The sequence below is a fragment of the Hydra vulgaris genome, chromosome 09 (genome assembly GCF_038396675.1).
Source record: "Hydra vulgaris chromosome 09, alternate assembly HydraT2T_AEP".
Lineage (NCBI taxonomy): Eukaryota > Metazoa > Cnidaria > Hydrozoa > Anthoathecata > Hydridae > Hydra > Hydra vulgaris.
In genome coordinates this window covers 3,100,001-3,119,444 of record NC_088928.1, presented here as the reverse complement: position 1 = coordinate 3,119,444, position 19,444 = coordinate 3,100,001, and the positions used below count along the sequence as shown (strand labels likewise).

The window sequence follows — 19,444 nt, the reverse complement described above, 5'->3', positions numbered from 1 at the left end:
TTTCGCAGTTTATGGATGACCCCTAGGTAGATCTTAAAAGTTTGTATAAAATGATTTGATTATTAAAATTAACGTAGAAATTTTTATATTTTACAGCAAAATTAATGTATGATTTTAACAGTAAAAGTTTTATACATTTATTATTTATTATATTATTATACATTTATCATTTATTATTTTTATTCTCATTTATTATATATATATATATATATATATATATATATATATATATATATATATATATATATATATATATATATATATATATTTTTTGCTACATAAATATTTAAATCTTTTATGTAGCCCAAAGTATTTTTGTTCCACAGTTTCTATAGTTACATTAACTTCTTTTCAACAATGGCTATTACGTTACAACACGCGAAAAGAACAAAATATTTTTTAAATAAACAATAAAGAAAATCAAACGCGAAGAAAATTTAACATTTTCCTGATTTATTTTTTACCTTAATTTTAAGACATGGTTGCACGTAAAAGAGTTCCTCAAAATGCGATTGCAAAAGTTAAGGAGAACGCAACATCTCAAGTCGTTAGTGAATTAGATGATAAAAAAAATATAAATTCAACTGTATTAAAAGTTGAAGAAGTTGCTAGATACTTTTATATAACTCTTAAAGCAATAAAATTAAAAGATCTTGCTCATAACACTTTAAACATTTTAACAAACAAAACCAGTCATAAGAAAGATGAACGTTATACAAAAAACGTTCACAATGGTCTGCTTCTTGTAACCTTTCTTACCTTGTTAACACGACTTTACCTGATAAGTTCACCAAAACATGTCTGGTAAGTTTGTTTTTATATATATATTTGTTAGTTTGTATATTTATAATATTTTTAATACTATTATTCTGCAGCCAGTATAAAAAAAATAAAGTTTTAGCTATCTACAAACGTTATTGAATAAACATTTTGGAAAAATTATGAAAAAAATTCATAAAAATTACTTGTTTAAAAAATGTTTTACAAAGAGTTTCTTCTATTAATTTTATTTTTAGCTGCGTTTTTTTGAAATCACTGCAGACTGATTTGTACACTAACTTGATCTTATTTTAGAAAAAATTTTTTTTTTTGTTCTTTATTACATTTTAAAACAATTCGTTAATATTTCATAAACAAGCTAAAATATAATAATATAAATAAATACAAATGACGATTTTTGTATATAGACCTACTTGTACAAGACCTTACATGTAAGGTCTTGTCATCGAGAACCGCTTTGAATTGACGTGTTGCATATTTTCATGTTAAATATTTCAGGCAGTAAATAAAAAGTTAGTGTTTAGCAATAATAAAAAAATAACAAGATGAAAATGAAAAAACAAAAAATTTACAAAAAATGTTTTAAAGATGATATAGACAGATAGTATAACAGCGTTATAGGCTTGCAGATCGTAAATAACTGAATTTCAAATCATATCAAGTAAAAAAGAATTTAATTAATATGTTAACTTACGTATTTTGATAAAATGATCAGACCTTTTTGATGATGATCAAATGATTCATGAAGAACCAACCTTTTTCTTTTTTTTGCTTGTGGTTATATCTTTTTATTTTATTAGCTTAATCTAAAAAAAAAACGATAACTATAAAAAGATAAAATATGTAGCTATCGAATTCAAAGTTGCCATTAAGTTATAGTTATCTTCAATATTATACCTAGGGTTGTAATTTCCTGAAAATTTTTATTGCAATAAACTTATAGTTGTTATATAGTTTTATAAAACTCATTTTTTGTTTCAAAAATATGCGCTTTATCGTCGTAGTATTTGTGTATACTTTAAATATTTCAATAAAAAATATAAAATAATATAGACCCCTAAGCAAAAAATGTACATCTTTTAGTCACACTTTTAAAGTCAACTTAAGAACCTCATATTTAAAAAAAAAAAAAATAAAACGCTCAAGCTCACGGAAAAAAACACATACTGAAACTTTTTAGTCCCTGTGTTGATCCGATTGCTGTCAATAGGTTAACCTAATTTCAGCATGTTTTCCGCATATTGCACTATCTAACATCATGTGCAATCCTGTCCGCTTTCTCTATGCTTTCTTTCTAACACGACTACTTCTATCTTTTACTCTGAGATAACTTCGTTCTTCCGAAAATTCACTTTACTCTCGGCCGTAAAGCGGTTATGACGCTCCTTCTTGGGGGGCTGAACATGTCTTTACGTGCCTTGGTATGGTGGTCTCTGTATGGCAACTAGCCGGAGGAGAATAAACCACAATACCAAACGCTCAAGTTAAGCGTTTATTTCTTTTTTAAAATTATTTATATGTCAAAATTGCATACAATAACAATTTTAGGGGAAGGGTGTGTGGGGAAGGTTCAACCCTCACAAAGAAGGTGACTTTCAAGTTATAGTCGGTTTTTGACGAATTTAGTCGGCTAGCCGAGTATTTGACACAATTCAGTCTGGTAAATTTTAGTTTTTAAGAACCTTTTTTTTTTTAATTTTTAAGAAACCAGTTGGTACTTTTTACGAATTCACCCCCACCCCAAATTTTTTAATTTATTGTTTTACAAAGCCAAAAGCAACCTAGCAAGTCCGTGGCGAACGAGACCCAAGTCTTTAAAGCCCTTATTTGAACATAGAGGTGGAATCATTAGTTCTTCATTTTACTGCTAATTATATTTTTAAATAGTTCAAGTTTAGGAAAAAAGTTTTTTTAACTCTTTGTCTTTCATTAATCAATAACGTCTTAAAATAAAAAAAAAATTGTAAAATACTTTAAATATTCAATCAAATCTTTTTATATATAAATTTACAGTTTTCAGTAACTTATTGGCTAATTTTATAGATATTGAAAAATGCCGCATCTCTTTTAGGAATGGGGGTGGAAAATATGTCAAGTCTTAAACAAAGCTTGTTACGGAAATCAACATCAATATGTTAGCAAATAACAATACTTTACCATAAAATTGTCCATAACAACTGCCCAAAAAAAAACATAAAATTTTACCCATTAATTATAAAATAACTTATCTTTTTTTAAAAGCTTCCAAATTGGCGGAAAGTTTCCCGAGCTGAAAATTTTCGGGAAATTTTGCAAAAAAAAACTTAAAAATAATGTTGCAATAATAAAACTACCTTGCTGCCAACACTTGGACCGAAACTATGCAAAGAGCTAAAAACATATAATGTAAAAGTTATTTTTACAACACCACCATGCAAAACATCAATTTAAAAACAATTCTCTGTAACAATAAGTCTTAGTTAATACCAAATAGCCCTGTACAAGCTCACGTGTTCGTGTGGGGTAATTTATAATAGGAAACAAAAATAACAATTTTGCAAAGAAACATAGAGCACCAAAAGCATGAATGGCATTTGGCAAGCTTCTGAAGTAGAGATGTCCCGGATAACATTTTTAATTATCCGACCGGATATCGAACATCCGAGGATTTTAAAATTAACCGGCCGGACAACGTGATTCAAACCCTAAAATATACATTTTATTATGACAAAATATTACCGTGATAAACCTTCAAAATAGTTTTGTTCGGAAGCTTTTCAAAATTAATGATAGCTGTGATTTCACGGCAATTTGCATTTCATGTGGAAAGCAGATTAACAAGGGATGTTATAAATCTGGTCAGAAGTCATTTTTCACAACTCCACTGCATTATCACGCAAAAAAATTTCATTGTAAATTGTATGAAGAGGGAAAAAAAATTAATTTTGAATCTTCTTCAGCTGTTCAAGGAAGTTCAAAATGTATTAAAATCTGATCAAGTTTCTTTTGTAAAAGCTGCTCAAGGAGTTGTAGTTTTCTTTAATCAATCAATTATAGAAAAAAACAGGGTCAACAACACCGGTGGGCCAGGGGGCATTTCCCCTTTCTTTCCACACACACACACTTTTTTAAAGGACATTTTTTTTTTCTAAATTTAGAATTTTAGGTATAGAGGACTTTTTTTAGAAAATGGTGCCGCTCCACTTCGAAACCTGTGTCGTCAGCTAGGAAAAATAATGATATTTAAAACTATTGGAAACAAGAAGAATTTCATGTCTTATTTTCAAATTTCAAATGCTAAAAGAATTAGCACTTAAGTCACTAGCACCACTTGCATCCGCCGTATTTTCGGCATATTGTTTTCATTATTTATGAGAAAAGCGATCAAGGCAAGAGGGTGTCCCGGATAAGCTATCCGGCCCAGATATCCGGGACACCCTTATTCAGGAGCGACTGAACATGGCAATGCTATTGGAATAAATAAATATATATATATATATATATATATATATATATATATATATATATATATATATATATATATATATATATACATATATATATATATATATATATATATGTATATATATATGTATATATATATATATATATATATATATATATATATATATATATATATATATATATATATATATATATATATATATATATATATATATATATATATATATATATGTATATATACAGTATTGGACAAAACATTTGCAACCAACATCGAACAATGCTAAAAAGTGTTCCTAATTTTAAATGTCTTAAAAACGAAACGAACTATACTACCACAGCAAACAGTTCAGGAGTTTGGAGTCATAGCATGCCATGACATGAGCAATCAGCTGACAGGTGACAGCACACAGGCAGAATTTCGTTGACAAGTGCCATTTTGCAGCGGACAAAACAAGTGCAACTTTTTTGGTTTGTTTCATTTTTTTAAGTCTGGTCCGTGTCAACGTCACGGAAGTTTTTTGATATTTAAAGGAAGTATCTAGAAGTTTCCAGAAGTTTCAAGAAGCATGCAGAAGGTTCCAGAAGTTTCCAGAAGAAGCATCTGGGAGCATCCAGTAGCATCCAGAAATATCCAGACACATTCAGAAGCATCCAGACGCATCCAGAAGCTTCCAGAAGCATCGAAAAGAAGCATCTAGAATCTTCCAGAACAGGTTCACACAGATTCATTTTACTCTATATGAGACATGTTAATCGACATGTAATTCAGTCAGTATATGGAAGTCAATCAAGACAGTTTATCGAAGTGAGTTTTATCAAAGTGTTTTATCGAAGAACATCAATACAAGAAGTGAAATACAACAAGTGTTTCATTACATCAATACAATCCACATCCAACCAAGACGTTGTGTTCCAAAGAACATTATTGTATCATCACAAGGTAAATGTAACACGGTAAGCCTTGAGAAGCGTGATTATTTATTTTTATTACTTTTATGACTTCAAGTGCAAAAATGGCTCCCGACAGTCTTGGATTGGAACTAAGAAAGAAAATTATTGGCGATTACGTAAGTGGAATGTCACAAAAAAGTATTTGTGATAAATATCGTGTGAAAAAATGGACCGTATAAAGACTATGTTCCAAATATCGTTCTACGGGGAAGTTGGCAGCAGATAACAAAGGTGGAAGACCGCGTTCCACCACTTCTAGAGAGGATTCTATGATCGTCAGATCCGTCAGAAGGATCCCTGGATATCATCAGTCGAGATACAAAAACAGTTATAGCTGTCTGTATCGGACCGAACAATCAGACGACGTGCTGTTGAAGCTGGATTGTTTTCTCGACGCCCTGCAAAGAAACCGCTGATTTCACTCAAAAACTAGAAGAAAAGACTCCTGTTTGCTACATCTCATATTGACTGGAATGTGCAGAAATGGCGAACTGTCCTGTTCAGTGATGAATTGAAGTTCAACATGATTGGAAGTGATGGTATTTGCCGTATACGTCGACCGGCCAGAAAACGCCTCGATTTACGTTACTGCCTTAAGACCGTGAAGCATGGTGGAGGCAATGTAATGGTCTGAGGGTGTTTCTCTGCTAACGGTCTAGGTCCAATACATCGAAACGATGGAATAATGGACCGTTTCATGTATAAAAATATCCTGAAAGATGTTATGTTACCTCATGCTGAATGGAAAATGCCAATAAAATGGGTTTTTCAGCAAGTCAACGATTCGAAACACACTGCAAAAGTAGTCAAGCAGTGGTTTCAAGACAACCACCTATCGGTAATGGATTGACCACCTCAATCTCCGGATCTCAACCCTATCGATAACATGTGGGAGATCGTCAACCTGGGCAGCGATTCCACAAAGTTTCATTGATCACCTGATCGAATCTATGCCTCAAAGATGCAAGGCTGTGATCGACAACAAAGGATTCGCCACGAAATATTGATAGCGAAATACAGCTTGGTCAACATTTTGTCAAGTTGCACTTGTTTTTTCTAGAAGGAAATCAACTTTTTTTAATACTTTTGATTAATTTATTAATTTTCGTGTACAAATAATGAACTTTGTGATGAATAAAACTTGAAGAACTTTGTCTCTAAACAGTTACATAGTTATTTCTCTAAATTGAAAAAATGCAGCACTTTTATATAAAGAAACGAAATTAGCATTAATTGGTTGCACTCATTTTGTCCGATACTGTATATATTATATTCTTATTCTTGAGCGACTGAACATTGCAATGCCATTGGAATATATATATATATATATATATATATATATATATATATATATATATATATATATATATATATATATATATATATATATATATATATATATATATACATATATATATATATATATATATATATATATATATATATATATATATATATATATATATAATATTCTTATTCTGGAGCGACTAAACATTGCAATGCCATTTGAATATATATATATATATATATATATATATATATATATATATATATATATATATAATATTCTTATTCTGGAGCGACTAAACATTGCAATGCCATTGGAATATATATATATATATATATATATATATATATATATATATATATATATATATATATATATATATATATATATATATATATGTATATATATATATATATATATATATATATATGTATGTATTATTGTTTTTTATTTTATCAAAATAAGATACAAAGTTTCTTGTTCGTTTAAGAGTGATCAATATAATGTAAATTGTTTATAAAACAGATCAGTATTAACATTAGAGAATGTTCCGGGGAAATTCCTGGGAAAAATAATAAACTGAAAATCCAAAATCCCGGGAAATTTTTTCCGGGATCCTGGGATTTTTTTCTTTTCAGTACCCATTGTTTTAATAACAAATCGTTAACTTTAATGAGCTAGAAGCATTAAGAGTTTAGCAAAAAGTCTTGAGCTAAGTGTTTTAGGTTGTGAAATGATTTGTAGAAGGAAAGTAACATTATTAACTGTTGATGACACATTAAAATTTATTGTTACAGAACTTGATGCTCAAGATTTAGCAAACAATCTTAAGAATACTCTAGTTGAAAGGATATGTCAAAGAAGGAAAAGCGATCTTGTTGGTTTATCAATGTTTTTAGATAATCCACAGTCTTAAAAAAGTGATATGTATAATAACTTATTTTGCATACCATCTAAACCAGAGATGATAAATATAGCTATTGAATTAACTGAGAGATTTTTTCCATATTTGAAAATATACCAAAAGTAAAAGATAAAACTAATGATTAATGATAACCTTAACAATATAATGATTAATGATAACCTTAAGAATAGTAATGTCAGTTTAGAAAAGTCATGGGAATCTATTGCTGAAAGATTAGGAATGCTCGAGAAAAAAAAAGACAACTTAGTAGTTAATTGTAATAAATCTGTTCGGCGTCAAGAATTCAATTTGTTTGAAGCAGCTAACAAAAGATCTCATAACTTCGATAAGGAAGTTGGGGTACAGTGGATCGAGAGGCACATTTAATAATAGGTATTTTCTCAAAGATTAGAATTCTGTTCATTTTGATAATGCAATTATTTTATGTGCTCATATATCAGCAAACCTTATTTATAGTTGTTACCACATAATTTTTGACTAACGGTTTTCGGTAGGTAATTTTTGTTTTTAGCTAACTAAAGTAAATTTTCTTACCTTCCTTATGTTTGTTATGGAGATCATGGTTGAAATAATTTTAAAAGTTGAAGTTTTTCATTCGAATTATTGATATTTATGTTTTCTTTTAGTAGTTTAGCTTTTCTTTTAACACTCATGTCTCAAGATATTTGACTTAAACTTAATTTGTTATAGTGGGGCACAGTGAATCAAGGTACAGTGAATAGGATGATTAACTATGGCCCATAAATGATCTTAAAGATTAAATTTATGCATTTTTAACAAACAAACCACACGAAAATAAATTTATTAGTTATAAATAATTATATTTGAATAAGTTTTTAATTTTTTGATATTTTTATAAGCTTTGTTATTAATAAAATTCTTTTTCTTCTCAATTTTCAAAATGTTTATTTTTTTGATTTTAATATAATTAATAAAAGTACGCCAAATTATTGTGTACAGTGTCTTTAATCCCTCAGCCTCAAAGTTATTTGCCTATGCCCCTATTCACTGTCATTATTCACAGCTGTTTTCATTGATTCATCAGTCACGGCCCAGGGTTTCTTGTGTTTGAGATAGCTAACTTCCAGACCTGTCAAATAATGATGCTTTGGAAAAAATTGCGATGATTGGAGGCTGGGAACGAAAAAGCCCTTTAACTTCATCCCCCCTCTACCCCAAATGTAAGGTTGACAAGTTGATAAAATATTTTTTGTAATATTCTCAACTAGACTAATATGCATCGATAAATTTTATGATTTATAGTATTATCTCTTAGCGTTCAAAAATTATAACCAAATAAAGTTTAAACCCCCTCAAATTGAGGGGGTTACAAATGGAATATTCGATTGACTTCACCCAAAAATATTATCTGTAAATGACAACTATCATAAGATAAAATAAGGGAATTGCGTAAAATTAATTATGGGCAAACATTTCAGAAGGTTAAACGATTCCCATTACTATTAAACTGGAATAACAGGGGAAAAATTGCTTCAAATAGTTGAAGACCATTATTAAAGAACTTAGTTTGAAAACAAAAACTTTTGACGTCGTCTTTTTAATTACTTCTTTATGGTTTTAATAGTTATGATTTTTAATATTTTATCGTGTAACGGTTTTTAAATTCAATCAATCAATATATATTCTGAACTATATGATTTTACAATTCAAGGATGTTTACGAATTGTAAAATTATTAATAATGCGTAAACACCTAATAATAATGAGGAATAATAACATAATAATAAAATAATAACAACTCGAAAAATCGTAACGTTAACAATAATAATAAAATTAATAACAACTATATTAATAAAAATGGTATTAATAGCAATGAAAATAATGGTATTTATAAAAATAATGATATTAATAAAAATAAAGGTAATAACAATAATAACAATAATAACAATAACAATGGTATTTTTAAATATATCTATACTTATACACGCACGCACGCATACATAAATAAATACATTCACACATACATACATACATACATACATACATACATACATACATACATACATACATACATACATACATACATACATACATACATACATACATACATACATACATACATACATACATACATACATACATACATACATACATACATACATACATACATACATACATACATACATACATACATACATACATACATACATACATACATACATACATACATACATACATACATACATACATACATACATACATACATACATACATACATACACATTTAATTGATTCGCTGCCAAATTTTATTGTCCTAGTATGTTCTACAAAGATATGAAGAGGATCCTAGGTACGTTGCATGAAGAGAATCCTAGGAAATGAAAATGTTTGTTACATATTTAAAGGAAAAAGTTCTTGAACGAAATCGGAAGTTTACCATGAAGACAATCCCATACAAATAAATAGTTTAAAAAAGTAATATTGTCGTTCAACCTAAGAATTTTTGATAATTTATACAGCAGAGAAACATTGTCAAATAGGAAATTTTGAAAGTGAATAATTTTAAGGGCTTTGTTTTGAAGTGGAACTAGTTGGTTTAAGGGACTTTTTTTTTTACCCCAAATCTGACAGCATACCTAAGGTGCGAACCAAATATGGCATGATAAATACTCATAAGTGTTTCAAAATTTACAAAATGTCTGATCTTGGCTAACATTCCAACTGATCGGCTTAGCTTAGTCTGTAAGTAAGTTTGATGGTGTTTAAAAGAAAGACTCTCATTCAGCCAAACTCCAAGATACTTTACAGTTTTTGACGAGGTTAATAAATTGCCATTTTACGTCTAATAACGATCTGTACAAATTAGACTGAAATATCACTTAAAATTAATTAGTACGTTGCTGTTTTTATGTTTTATAACATTATAATTTTACGTACAACAAGAAATAACACTAAAACACTTAAAAATAATTTGTATTTTTTCTTCTATATTTCTTTTTTTTATAGTTTATATCTAGTCGCTTTTAAACTTAAAAAAATCTTTTAAGAATTTTATATTTAAAATTATATATTATTAGATAATATTTATATATCAGTGTGCATTAGTAATAGATGGCGGGCGTGTTCTAAACACGTTTGTATTTGGATTTATAAAAACAAGTTTAAATGTTATTCAAAATGATTAAATGTTATTCAAAAATTTGGAAGAGGTAGATCCAAATCGCACTTTTACTTTTTTCTATGCAATAACTGTAACTTTAACAATAACTGTAAATTTCTATTAGCTCAGCTTTTACTGCTAAGAACACATCTTTTTCTAGCTCTGCTGCTACTGCATTTTTATTACATACTACTTCAAGTTATAGTGGTTTGACAGTACTTATATCTTTCATGATTCTTTCACTGCTACTAGTTTTTCTATTAGCTTAAAATTTTACATAACTTAACTTCACAGTATTTATATCCTCGGTAGTATAGTGGTAAGTATCCCCGCCTGTCACGCGGGGGACCGGGTTCGATTTCCCGCCGGGGAGACACTAGTTTTAGTTTTATGGTTAGAGACCTAATAAAAACTTATTTAAGTTTTTGCATTCACAAAAAAACACTTTATTCACAAAAAACACAGTATTCACAAAATAACACTTTTTTTTCTTCTCTTTACTTTTACGAATATAATATGATAAGTGCCGTCTTTATCTATGGTCATCACGAGCAAAGCCACGAGCAAAGCGACGAAAAAGCCACGTCTTAATATTTCCGTAAAAGCTGAAATATTTAAAACAAAAAGAGTACATTAAAAAAAAAAAAATCTAAGAACATTCCAAAAGTCGTAAGCAATTATATTAATAAACAACTAAAAATTGAAGATAGAGTTCGTTCTCTCAAAGATATTTTAGGAAGAATTATTGAATCTCATCCTAAGATGGTTGATCTTCTAAACTTTCAATTAAAATCTTTGTTTACTCTTGAAAGCTATGAATATTTTCCATCATTAAGTAAAGTTTATTGATGTAATCTACCTCAGTCTCGCCAACGCATTTGATCTAACAATAGACATGTTAAAATTAAGATCTTTCGGGGTAAACGACAAAGAAAATAAAAATTTATAAGAAGCTCTACCAAAGAGCGTGATATGAAATGATATAAAAACGTTATATGAAAATTTAATATAAAGTCAAATGGAGCACACATTTTCAAACTGTTGTCCTAAGTCCTTACAAATTCTTGGTATGATAAAAAAAGACTTTCACTTTCATTGATGAAAATATTGCTCTTAAGTTATATAAAGCGTTTATAAGACCTCACATTAAATATACAGTTTCTAATTGGGCTCCTAATTTAAAATGATATAGACTTAATTAAATCTGTCCAGCGCGAAGCAAAAAATGGGCTTCCAGCTTGTGACATTTTCAATATCGCAAAAAGGCAAAGACGATTAAATCTACCATCGGTTGAGTTTCATCAGTTGAGTTTAATCACTAGAGTTTCGACGCCTACAATGAGATCTAACCCAAAATAGTTAATGATATACATACAAAATTACTTTACATACTTTCTTATACAAAATCAGTTACATAAAAGATGAGCAAAATTCTGGAACGAACTGCCTGAGCAAGTAACTTTCTACGCCACCGTAATTTTTCCATGCTTTATATAAGGTTACTTTCTATATATGTTTGTGTGCCACAAAACTTGAAATCAATTTTTGAAAGCTTTTTTCTCAACCAATTTTGCTCAAATTTTGCACACTTAATCATTTTCGATGACAATACAAGGAAATGGAAAAATTTGACCAAAAAAAGTTAATTAAGTTAACAAAAATTTAATTTGTATTTTCCCATACATTTTATTTATTTGATATGAATTGCGTATTACGTCACAAAAATCATTGTTATGCAAATTATTTGCAGTTTCGAAGACATAAAAGCGCAGCGATTCAAAACCTATTGTTTTAAGTTATTAAGTAATAAGTCTTAAGTTATTAAGTTAAAAAACAAAAATTTAGTAAAAACAGTAATTTTTAAATTTAAAAAAAAAAAAAAACAGTAATTTTTCCTTCTACAAAAGATAACAAAAAAAGAATTTCTAGGCCCAATAGAATTCTGCTTGCATAAAGCATGGATTTGAAAAAAGAATTTTTTTTTGATTTACTAGTTTTAAAGTAATTTTCTCTGCTCGCTGTATTTATGCTTTTTATGGAGAATTTACGTTTAGAACTACAACAATCGCAATAATAAAACAATAACAATCGCAATAAAATGCAACCACTTCGCAATCAGCGAAAGCTTTTTTTAGGAAATAAATTTTCAAAAGGAAGATTAAAGAAAACGGAAATAAGTTTTCAAAAGTAAGATGTGTACAATATTTCAGATTTACTCAAATTGTTAACAATACAAGGCATTTGTAAAATGCAAAAACTTTCAACGGGTAAAGTGCAGCGAAAATAGGGTTCGGAGGTAAATTCTCCCTAAATCATTTAATGTATTTAGTACATTCATCAAATGATTTAGGGATAACAAGTTAAAAAATGATGTTACATTGACTAAGGGTCTGGGTTAAAGCAGCGGTATGATTAGTGTTAGGAGAAAACATACGCATTTTACCCGTGTTCATAATAACATAAAGTGATTTAAGTTGCTCAGTGGCGGATTTACCCTATGCGAGGCCATAGGCAAGTTTTCTATTATATTAGTTGAGTTTTTAATTCTTGTGTTCTATTGTGTTTTGGATATTTATTAGAACGTAACGAAGCAAAAAACGCACATAGGTTTTAAATGTACATTAAGTATTTTTTTTTATTTTGGATGAAGATGCACTAATAAGACTACTCAAAATGCGATACCATTTACTTTTTTCGCAGATTTTAGGAGGATCGATTACATTGACTTAAAACTTAACCTTTCTGACTTTTAAAGACGCAAACTCATCAATTAAATCAGAACAGTCAAAGGACCGACTTATTTTATTTTCAATGGAAATTAAAGCTAATGCAGATAAGCGGTCTTGACCCATAGTGGAACGTAAACAGTTTTTTATGAGTTTTAATTTGGAAAATGACCTCTCTGCGCTTGCCACTGAAATAGGGAAGTTAGTAAAATTCGTAGGGCAATAAATAAGTTTGGAAAAATTTCGATTAAAGAATTTGCCGTAATATACATCAAAATTTCCAGTGCATCTTTCGATTCCGCCGAAGCTTCCATTCTTAAAAATGTATTTATTTCCGAGTATAACTCTTCATGGTTCACGTCCGATTCTTCTGTACTAGGATTTCTCAATGATATTTCTAAATTTTTACAATCATTCACAATTCATTTGCATCTAAACTTCGCATTTTTTCGGTACGGGTTAAAAAACCTAATATTTTGTTGTATGAATCAAGCATTTTGAATCTTTCATTTAAGCTTACTAATGCAATATCAATTATTGCATTAAAAAATCTACTTTATATTTAGACTTCCATTTAGAGGTGTATCAGTTCCTTCATATTCAAAAAAACGTCGTTTTCGGCTAAGCCGCACTTGAGGGAATACTGGCTCAGTACCTAATTTTATAGCTATTTCTTCAGATTTTTTAATAATCGCTTCAAATGATTCATCACTTCTGAATGATTCTAAAAAATTTTTCGTAGTTTCCACCAATTTTATCATAATAGAAATATCTGCCGAGGGATTCTGCATAACTTTACTTACTTTGTTAATTTCAAACAATAAATCATGCCAAATTGTAAGTGAAAGTATAAACTGATATGAGGATATCTCATTACAACAAATACCCGGAATCAGCATAACATCCCATTACTGCTCAGATTATGTCTTGTGCAACAGTAAAAATGTAAAGACAATATTATATAAAATAAATAAACAAACAAACAAACAAAAAGTCATTCAGTTAGGAGGATGGAAAAACAGAAAAAGCCTTTGAGACGTGTAGGTGTATTTGGGCAAAGATATATTTGTCACTGTCATTGTCAATGTATATGAGACTAGAAACCGCATACTCTTTCATATGGTTGCCAGGCATTATGTATAACGCAAAAAAAAATTGCTACATACAAAATAATAGATGTATATGTAAAGTTGAATATTTTATAAAAATACTGTTTATAAAAATACTGTACACATACATTATATTGAATTTTAATAAATGAGTTTCGTTGTTTATATTTATTGTACTAAGAAATTTTTTTATATTACTTGTACTAAGAAAAAAAAATGCGAGGCCACCTGAGCGCGAGGCCACCGGCAAATGCCTGCTTTGCCTGTGCTTAAAACCGCCGCTGAAGTTGCTCATTCACAAAAACAATCGCAGCACTTATGCCAAGTTTGAGACTTTTGTAGCAACCGTTTTTGTAGCAACCGTTTTTGTAGCAACCGTTTTTGTAGCAACCGTTTTTGTGACAACTGCAAAAAGCACAATAAAAAGAATCAAAACAAATTAAGGACAACATTGGTGTAAAACATTTTGTCTAAACCTAATTGCAAGAAATAATTGAAGTAGAAAAAGCAGCTCAATTAAATTTAAAAGGTGTGAAGCAATGAAGACAAGAAAAAAACTTCATTAGATTTTCTACTTCATAGGCTTACACAGTGCAACATACTGGTATTATTTAATTAAATTAAAATTGTATTTAGGAATAAGGTCTTTTGCTTTCATGTATAATTTTTGTAAAAAGGGGAAGAAAGTGGGGAGGGGGAGCAGAGAACTAATTTAGTAGCCAAGTTTAGAATTTTGCGAACGAGGAGGAAGGAGGAAGGAGGAAGGAGGAGGGAAGGAGGGAAGGAGGAGGGAAGGGGGGGGGATGGGTTGTCGCTACGCTACTGGCCTTGAGACATCAATTTAGACAAAACATACTTGCAATATAAACTTATATTAAAGAAAATATTAGGACTTTTAAAAGGTACAACTTTCATAAACAAATAATAATTAAAATTTACTTATGTTATTTTAAATTGGTATTTTAGCATCATATTTCTTTTTTTTTTTAGTTAACTTTTGTAACAATAATTATTGTTACAAAAGTTCATTAGGATTAAAAAAAAAATAATAAATAAAAAAACTCACTAGATATTATACTAAAAAGTCAATAAAAATAACTTAAAAATAATTAAGTAATTTATGAGTCCGTAAAAAGTATAAAAAAGTAATTGTTACTTGAAAGTTTTTTTCTTTTCTAATTTTTACAAGAATTTATTTCAAACAGCAAAAAGTTGCAAATGATTCTTTGGCATAAGAAAGTTAAGATTTGGTTGGTATTGTGTTATAATTCTTGGTATTGTGAGATAAGTTGGTATTTTGAATTAAAATGATATCGAATTTTTTGAAAGCTGCTTTTTTAAACTGTATACTGACTCGGTGTAGTTAAGGCAACTTTAAAATTTAAAGGGTCTGTATGATATTTTGTTGACTACGACATATTTCCGTTAAATGATTAGGTCTGTGAATTATGAAATAGATGAAAAAGTTTAAATGTCAAATTTCGCGGTATCATAAAATATAAATGTTTGTCGCAAAAAAAACCCTGACCAGAGATTCTTTATTTTTTGAAAAAAAATATTTTCTTAAAATCACAATCGTTTGTCCAAATTTGAACAAGATTTAAAAAAACAAACGTTTTTTACATCATAGTTTAATAATATGATCGGTTCTGATCGTTTATTTACAATTTTTCTTAATTATAAAATCTTTCTTGGTCGGAATTCTAGTATTTTTGTGAAAATTGATAAAAACTTTGTATTTTGACAACTATATATAGTTAATACACACTAAAAATTAAAGGTAGAAATTTTTAGTTAAGGTAGGATATGTGTAAGGTATAATTTTTAGTAAGGTATAATTTTAGTAAGGTATAATTTTCTACCTTATAAGGTAGAAAATTATACCTTTAAGTTAGAAAATTGTATGACAAATAATTGTTTTTAATACAATTTTCTACCTTAAAAGGTAGAAAATCATGCCTTACTAAGGGTATATCACAATCCTACCCTAAGGTAGAAATTTCTACCTTTATTTTTTTAGTGTGTATACGTCAGAACCGATTAGAACTAGGGTCTACAGTAGGTTAAGGCACTTTTTCAAAAGATTTTAACTAAGTTCATGTTAATGCCGATGAGCGAAAGTGATTAAAGACTCCAAAATGGTGTCTTTTAGATTCACTTTTTTATTTTTTTTATTTTTTATTATTTAACTTTTATTTCGCTGATTAAACAGTATTACAATTTTTCATATAAAATAAATAACATCGTAAACATAAAAAACCTTTATAAAAAACTTTTTTAATCTTTTTAATTTATAATATATATATATATATATATATATATATATATATATATATATATATATATATATATATATATATATATATATATATACTGTTATAATCAGTCAGAGACTCAAAGAAGGTAAGGATGATGCGTTTATCATCACAACCTTTTCATAGAGCCCCTTTAGTCACTCATTGAAATAAAAATAAAAAAACACTTTAATTTTTAAAGAAAAATAAAAATTTAATAAAGCAAAACTCATTTTTTTTTTTTTTTGTGTGTAAAAAATTGAAAACACAAAAAAAAATAATAATAATAAAATTAAAACACACAAGAAGAAGAAAAAAAATAAAAGATAAATAAAAAGAAAAAATACAAAAAAATCTGAAAACAAATACTGTAAACTATAATATATATGTCAGGAATTAAGGAGATGCATTTTAGTTTGTTGTTTAAACGATGAAATGGTTTTTAGGTCTTTAATATTTTTATTTTGGAAACGATTCCATATTGATGGACCACGGTTTGTAATTAGAAAACTTGACTGCTGTGATTTAATTTTTCCTAGTTTATTGTCGTTCCTGGTATTTGAACGCAGATTATATTTTTCAGAAAATGATATAAAAAAGTTATCTGAAAAAACGCATGGTAGAAGATTGTTTTTATACTTATACATAAAAATTAACATCTCTAATGTGTTAAGTTTCTCAATATCTAGAAACATCATGCTTTTCATCACAGGGGCCGGGTTTACTAACCTATTTATATAATTAATTGCTTTGCATGCATGGTTTTGCAGGTTTGCAATTTTAGCAACTTGGTTTTATGGGTGCTGGCCCATACAATATTTGCGTACAAAAGCTGACTATGTACAAGACTAAAGTAAAGCATATTACGTGATTTACTATCGATATACTAAAAGGTCTTGACTTATACAAAACACCTATTACAGAGGACACCTTTGTTTCAAGAAGACCAATATGTTTTCTCCATGACAAATTTTCGTCAAAAAGTACTCACAAAAATTTTGTGTATTTTTCACGTTTAATTTGATTTTTATTATTAAACAGTTTAGGCAGCTTTAACGGAAGATTAATTGATTGTTTTTTTTTTTATGAAATAGAGTAAAGCTAGTTTTTTTACAATTTAGAAATAATTTATTTGCTATGAACCAGAGGTTGAAATTTTTGAGTTCAATATTCATAGTTTCAAACAAAGTCTTTGCATCAGGATGATTAAAAAATAAATTTTTATTGTCAGTAACTATGAGCGAGACTAGGTTTTTTCAAACCGAGACGAGACCGAGACAAGAAGTTAGTAGTTCTTGTGAGACCAAGAACGAGACGAGACGAGAAATTTAACCATTTTTGAAAACAAATTTATTAAAATCCAAGTAAAAAAAAAACATGGTTTTGACAAATAGACAAAAATGACATTTGTCAAATGTAAACAACTTTTTAAAATATTAATTCAGAATTTTTTTGCCAAACTTTTCCAACAAGACAATGTTTTCTCTGGTTAAGATGATTTGTTCTACTTTTTCTGGGTGTAAGTTGTGTCTGGATGATCGGACGACTTTTCCACCTGAGCTAAAAACTCTCTCTGATTTAGTTGAACTTGCTGGAATAGCTAAAATTTGTCTAGCTAATGAAGAGAGTTCTGGCAATGTATTTGAATGCAATTTCCACCAATCAAGAATCGGAAAGTCTTTTTTGGCATCAGGGAGATATTCATACTGATACAATTTGCTCAAAATAGCATACAGTTCAGATGTTGGCTCTTGTGTTTCAAGTCTGACGTTTAACTTGCGCTTCAGTTTTGAATTAGGGGACAAATCTGCTGAAAGGACTCTGGCAACAGGTTGGCACTCAACATTATCCTTAACCTCACAGGTTAAGGATTATGTTGAGTGCCAACCATTCTTTTGTTGTTGGAACTTTTTTGAAGAGCTTCAAGTGAAGTCCCTTTAAAGCAGGATTAAAGTAGTTTGCTGCAGCACTCAATAAGTTTCCAGTGTGACAAAGAGGAAATCTTTTCTCAATGCAGCTTTTCAAGTTTTTTGCATACAAGACACCGTAGCCATTTTTTCCATCCGTCTCAATAAATTGATCAATTTTGTCATGGATTAAATAAAGAGAATCGGCGATAGTGTTAATTGTTAGAATAGACTCAGCCGACCACGTTTCTGTAGCTTCTTTAAGTGGTGCCAAAATTTCTACTGCTCCCTCGATTGATTTCCACAGTGATGCACTGATGGTCTTTGAAGAAAAAATATCTTCATTTGCACATAAGCTGATAATTGCACTCTTTAGATGTAGGACAGAAGCCATGCAATCCAGTTCACAATTCCATCTTGTGTCAACAGGTTGGCGTAACTGTCTAAAATTGATTCTTTGAGCGTCTGATTCTGATTCAAGCAACTCAGCTGCAACTGTTGACTGGTGAGTTAAAGAAGCCAAATCTTTGCATGTTTGCAACGCATCATCCATTCCAGCAATCATTCCAAATGAGTCTCGAACTGCACATTGCAAAATATGATTGTTGCAGAAGTATTGGTCAAGGCGCTTTGACAATTTGACTGCAAGTTTTATGTTTCTTACCTGGTCGTTCACGCAGTACATTGGCAAATCAGCAGGCAAATTTAGTTCCTCTAAGAAAGAATCCAGCTTTTCTTCAAATAAGATACCTGTGTGTCTGCCTGGTAACTGTTGGACATGGGGTGTCCAGTGATGTAGTCTCCAATTTTCATCAATAGCATGAAAAGTCCAAGAGATATAGCTGTCCTGAGCTCTAGAAGTCCAAAGGTCAGAAGTAAATGCAGCACTTTTTAGATTTG

General features: G+C 29.3%; 1 protein-coding gene across 1 annotated transcript in view; it reads left to right on the top strand.

Annotated features, from left to right (window-relative positions):
- Nucleotides 1–324: 324 nt before the first annotated feature.
- Nucleotides 325–19,444, top strand: part of LOC100208416 (protein O-mannosyl-transferase 2) — a 73,688-nt gene continuing 54,568 nt past the window's right edge. Inside the window, exon 1 of the mRNA XM_065804500.1 lies at nucleotides 325–804. Coding sequence (XP_065660572.1) covers nucleotides 479–804 — 326 coding nt within the window. The 5' untranslated portion in view covers nucleotides 325–478. The remainder of the gene's footprint in view (nucleotides 805–19,444) is intronic.